This window comes from Triticum dicoccoides, chromosome 7B (genome assembly GCF_002162155.2).
Source record: "Triticum dicoccoides isolate Atlit2015 ecotype Zavitan chromosome 7B, WEW_v2.0, whole genome shotgun sequence".
NCBI lineage: Eukaryota > Viridiplantae > Streptophyta > Magnoliopsida > Poales > Poaceae > Triticum > Triticum dicoccoides.
Window position 1 is genome coordinate 567,745,239 of NC_041393.1, and position 6,210 is coordinate 567,751,448.

Consider the following 6,210-nt stretch of genomic DNA (forward strand, 5'->3'; position numbering starts at 1 on the left):
GAGCGCAGGACTCCTATAGTTGCGTTTTCGTACACCTCAGTGTTGCTTCCATCTTCCTTGTTAAGGAGTCGGTTATATATGCCTTTTTTATAGAAAAATCAATTGCACATATTTGTTTTGTTGTTGGTACACTTTCCTGAAGATAGATCCATATGTAGGTTTGGTGCCTAAAAAGAGCAGACGTGGTGATACAATTGGGGCTAGAGTGAGTGTCTGTTGCGGCATTAAGATAGCGATGCAATCGCGGCTACAGCTAGTGTTTTTTTGTCTTTTGTGAAGTTATCTTCTACATCGGTGCAATTAGTGCTCATGCATACATCATGTAGGATTGCGTGCTTGCAACATTGCCAGCCATGCGCCAGGTACCGCCGCAAGATCAAATTCACCGGCATGCATTAACCCATTGATCATATGACATATCATCATGACACCTGTGCACTGGAAGACTCCTTGTAGTAGATTCTTGGTATGCATGACAGCATGCTATAAATCAATGAAACTGTTGCATGTTATAAATAATGAAGCTGGCCAAGAAATTACCTTATTTACCCTCCAGACATTTTTCTGAGGAATTATCTTAAAGCAGCACATCACCATTTGGTCTGTTTTGACATTTGAAAGTTGAGACTTGAGACCCTTTAGGACTTGGAAGTTCTAATGGTTGCAACTGAAGTATTGATATGTTTGCTAATAAATAGGTGAATGGCCTGCTTGCTTTGTTTCTTTCATATGAACACTAGGTACTGAATGAAGAAAATAAATAGTACCATGGGCGAGAGCTAGGGAGAACATGCATGTGCCCTATATGGGCCTTAGGTAAATTTGACAACAAAATTCGAAACAGAAGAGAAGTAAATAGAACAATGAGGCTTTCATGCATCTGTTCAATCTGTTTGTCTTTCTTTAACTTGTTCATGCATTGACTGTTCGAAATGCAGGTCGGGTCACATCAAAGGGTGTGCCAAGCGTGATGATAGAGAATAGATAACATGAAGTCATGATGGTAAGGGTTCACACCTTCTTAGACCATATACAATGCAAGATGCTTAGAGAGGTGCTTAGTAAAATAAACTATGTTTTTCTTAAGCACCGGTGCTTATGTCTGTGATAGGGGTGCCTAGTTAAGCATCTGCTCTCTACAGATAAGCATCGGCTTGCATTGTACATGGTCTTGCATGTTCTTTACATTGGAAACTGAAGAAGCACAAGAGGACAAAATAATGATGTTTTACCTTGTACTCCCTCCGTCTGGAAATACTTGTCGGAGAAATGCATAAAAACGGATGTATCTAAAACTAAAATACGTATAGATACATCCATTCCTCCGACAAGTATTTTCGGACGGAGGGAGTATTTCCAAGTAAGTATATCTTGTTCAACCTCCCTGTCCAAATACAGGTCAGCTTTTGAATAAAAAATTAGATGGATTAAATTCTTGTCCTTTTCTGACATCATCTGGTATATAGTGTGTATCTTTTGCCCTTGGTGAAGGTCTTACGCCAAAAGAAGGTATTATAACCATATATGGTTAGATCCATCGCAAACATTGGCAGCCTTCGTTTCTTCCCCATAGGGTCTCACTGACCTGATGGAAAATCTTTCAGTTTTAGTTCTTGATCAGGATCCGGTTTCCCTGTGGACCATCTGCAATACGCTTGCTAGATTCAACTTCAAAGGTACGCACTTCAATTCCCAAGCATCTCCAATTCGTATTTTCCCTTTCCTGTCCAAAAAGGAAGTTGTTTTTAGAGGGAGAATGAAAGATAGTAGGTTCATCATTTGGATCTGATACAACTTTGCCCAAGATTTTGCAAATTCATGGGGCGACTATAAAAGGCACGATTTGATGTCTGTTGGTGTCTTCTATCCACACAGGCACATCTGATCAAATTTCGGATATTCCGTATTTCTGCTGTTTGGTGGGAAGTTTGGGTGTACGGCTGTTTGGCGGGAAGTTTGGGTGTACGGCCGCTTGGCGTGAAGTTAGGGTGTACGGTCGTCCGGTGGGAATATTTATATGTTCTATCCATCATGATCTGGACCACTAATTAACGGTTGGATGGCTTGCGTGTGTGGATATATAACGCTTCTCATGACGTGAAGCTTGGCGAGCTATGGCCCCACATGGCAGTGAACCTGTCCTCGGTATCATGTATAGATCGTACAACCATCATATATGTGGAGCATTTCTGTAGATGTGTGACATTTTTAAACAGAAAGGAGACAGATGCAGTTCCATATAGGATATAGTGTCACGGTGTCACTGTCACCCTTCCAAAGGACCATTAGTTTATACAGCATATGTGTGTGTAATATATTGCGTGAACTTCACAGTTTAAACAGAGGCAGCATATGTAGTTCGTAATGGGATATAGCTAGCTGCTAGTTACTGGGCCGCCCTTCCAAGTGCTATTAGATTGCAGAAAGTGTTGGATTATGTGGTCAAATGGGAAAAAACACATACCAAGTAGCTATATTAGTTTAGAAGATACTCACTAGTTGCAATGGTGTGTGCAGGTTGGGATATTAATATAACTATATTTGGACATGATAACATGGTGTTTGCTCTCAAAGTTTTAAGTCTAACTTCTACTGTTTTGTAGTTCTTCCCTTCCAAACAGGGGAAGAGGCCCTAGATTCCCTTAAAAGGGGGGTTGCTAAAGATGAGGAGCTTGATTTGATAGTAGCGGAAGTTCATCCTGGCAATACAGAGGTGGGCACCTTGCAGCTGTTTCACCACGTCCTGAATGAACTGGAAGTGCCTCTCATCTGTAAGCATTTGTATTCAGAGCTGTATTGTTTTAAGAAAATTTTCTTCCATCCCGAACTCATTAATCTAGGAGTGTTGTTTCTTGGCTGCAGCTATGTGTGCCTATGATGAGGCAGTCTCTGCACGCATGACCCTTGGAACATGCTCCAATGTGGTTAAGCTGTTGGATACTAAAACCGTAAATTTTCTGAGGATGAGAGCACTGCAACACAGGTCTATTAAAAATCACAGGTCTGAAACTGAGGATGAAGAACAAGATGCGTTGAACGTGAATGTCTATTCAGATAATCTGGGTCGGTTCATATGGAGCAGTGAGCTCCATGAAAAGTTTTTGCGGGCTGTTGAAGTGCTTGGGGCGTGTAAGGCTATCTGCACTTGGCATAAATTAGTCATTTGCTATGTTTAACTGCTGAAAAAGCATGACCTTTGAGTTTGTGCTTTTGTTTTGGCCAACAGTTGCTACGGCAAGAAAAATTCACCAGTACATGAATGCCAAGGATTTGAATTTGACCATACAGCACATCGCAAGCCATCTCCAGGTGGGTGATCGATTTAGTTTATCTGCAACTGCGGTATTGCCAGTACATCAATAGGCAGTATGTACGTTTTTGTTAAATTTTGTTTGTTTAATAGACGAAGATAAGTAGTAGAAGCTGACAACCTATGCATTTCCAGAAGAAACACATGTACGCGGATGTCTTTATTTTCCAGAAGAAACACATGTACATGGATGTCTCTTACCTGCGTTAGTACTCAGTAGTCAGTACTCTCTGTCTCTGCATGCCATGGAGATTAAGTTTTGTATGGTACTCTAGATCAAATTTCAAATTTCCAAACAATGCAGCTTCAGGAGTAGATTTTGTTACAGAACCAATCACAATTGATTTTTTTTTTGCATGTTAGCAAGTTGTCCTAATTCGTAAATAATCAGACTATCCAAATCATTATTATAACCCAGTTTACCAAATCGACGGATTAATAATTGTCATCACATTTCTGCGAATTTTGTGAACAACGTACTACTTTATTGGTATTTTCTCCTTTATCGGTTAAATTGGGGGCTTATTAACATGACTTTGGTCTACCCTTAGCTGATGCTAGCAGTAGGGTTTTGGCTTCTTTTTGGCCTTGTTGCTAGTGTTTGTTTGTACTGTTTGTGCTTTCTTGGCACTCTCCTTGTAATACAAAATGAAACACGTCCGGGTGCGTGTTTGAGAAAAAAAACGTGCATACTCGACAAGTTTCAAGTTCATCTATTTCAGCGTTGTTATGCTAAGCACTAAAATTTCTGCATTATTCTCACTTTCTATATTGTGATGTGTGATCCCTGTCTTGAATGTTCTGTTCTGTATTTTGATGTAGAAACACCGGCTGCGGGCGCAGAAGTTATCTCACAATGAAGAGGTTTATCAACATTATGCCAGCATGAAAGAATTATCTGAGATGATTGCATCAGCATACAAGGTAGCCAGTGCTAAACCCAATAATCATCCGGCAACAACCCAGACGCATTTCACACATGGGGTTGCCTCTGCTATCTGGGACAAGTACCCCGGGATGGTATGGCCACATGTGGAGGGAAGTTCAGCAAGCTCTACTATGTGGTACAATTACCCCGGAAAGCCGTGGGGACAAGTAGGGGAGAGTTTGGCCGGAGCACGAGTTTCTCAGACTAATGCATGCCCACCTCCAGTTCTGATACATGGTACCAAGTCCATCTGGGACCGTTACGAGGAGAGCCTACAGTACTATAATGAGAGCCTGTCATACAAATGTGAGGTGCTACCTATAAGGAGCAAGGCACTTGATGGATATGGACGCAACATTTCCGTCAACCTGGAGAGAGAGATCAGTCGTACTGAATCAGCAGGCAAGATTGTCATCAACCTGGAGAGAGATGACATGAATAAAGACACCATGGACGACGTGCACGCCGCAGTTACTCCGCAGGAAGACATAATGGACGAGGTGCATGCCGCAGCTACTCTGCAGAAAGACACCATGAACGAGGTGTACGCCGCAGTTACTCTGCAGAAAGACACCATGGACGAGGCGCACGCCGCAGTTACTCCGTATGAAGTGAACGAGGTGCCTGCTGCAAACATGGGCGCTGGTTATCTGGTGGATCTAGCAGGTACTCCCTCCGTTCGGAATTACTTGTCTCGGAAATGGATGTATCTAGATGTATTTTAGTTCTAGATACATCCATTTCCGAGACAAGTAATTCGGAACGGAGGGAGTAACTACCACCCCGCTGCAGAGAATGCGCAGTCTGAGCCTTTCAGTGACTTGGATTGGGAAGAGGTGGAGAAATTCTGGATGAACCAGATGGAAGGACAGCAGGAGCAGCAAGGCCTTGAACTAGTGGATCTGCTCCAGGTAGATGGCATTTCACCAGAGGAACTGCTCCAGGAAGACGAAGCCTGGAACCAGGCACTTCAGCCGGCAAATCCGGCGAATGTCGTCAACAACGCACCCATGGCCGAAGAACCCGCCGCTGGAGATGCCTCGGTGTACGATCCTGCGAACTAGTCCGGTGTCGCCGAAAATGCGTTCTGGGTCTGGAGCCCCCAATTTGCTGGCGATGAGTACGGCATGTCGTTCTAGGCCTGCCGGAAGAGGGGCAACTGAAGAGCTGCTTTATCTTAAATTCTTAATAATAATAATAATAATAATAATAATAATAATAATAATAATAATAATAATAATAATAATAATAATAATAATAATAAGACTGGTGAACAGTATAGGCAGTAAGGGTTCCTGTGGAGAAATCCCCGGGAGATATATGGGAGAGCTGCTGATGCTCGGACATATATCCAGTGCTGTGTGACATTGGTTAAACCCTTTCGTTAATAGGTTGTGTTATGACATATCAGTTTCCAGACTTTTACATATTATCTTCCTCTGTGATGCATTATGACCTGATAATTCCGTATGTGTGTCTGTTCTATCTAGTCTAGGGTTTTGTTCTTCGAATGAAGGAGCACCACTGCACCAGGCTCCCAAGTTCATCACTAGCTCTCTCTCTCCCTCTCTCTCTCCAAAAGAAAGAGCAAACACTTTGGGTTTTTTCCACTGGTACAATTCTTCTATTTTTCCTAGTTTTCAGAACACTCACTGCTACTGAAGTTTTTACATCTTATAAGATGCATTGGAATCCTTATGATTTTTTTCCTTTTTTGGTTCTGATTTATATGTTACCATTATTTTAGGTATTTTTTTAAGGATTTCTTTGCACTAGGCTTCTTTGATTTAACAGAGTTCCGTAGGATTTTTTGGGGAGGATTTGAATCATTAGGAAATCGTCTTGTCTAATTTGTTTGATTTGCATTGCAGGATTCAAATTCATAAAAACATTTCATAAGGATTTGTTAGCACTCTATTTCTGAGGAAAATTTTCATCCAATGACACAATGCTTCTATTTCTTCCTCTGGTT

General features: G+C 41.7%; 1 protein-coding gene across 1 annotated transcript; it reads left to right on the forward strand.

The window, feature by feature from the left end:
* Positions 1-2,124: 2,124 nt before the first annotated feature.
* LOC119340914 lies at positions 2,125-5,302 on the forward strand. Its single transcript, XM_037612812.1, has 6 exons — positions 2,125-2,197; positions 2,604-2,771; positions 2,863-3,129; positions 3,227-3,309; positions 4,133-4,904; positions 5,007-5,302. Exons 1-6 carry the CDS (start codon positions 2,125-2,127, stop codon positions 5,300-5,302), a joined length of 1,659 nt encoding a protein of 552 aa, XP_037468709.1.
* Positions 5,303-6,210: the final 908 nt, after the last annotated feature.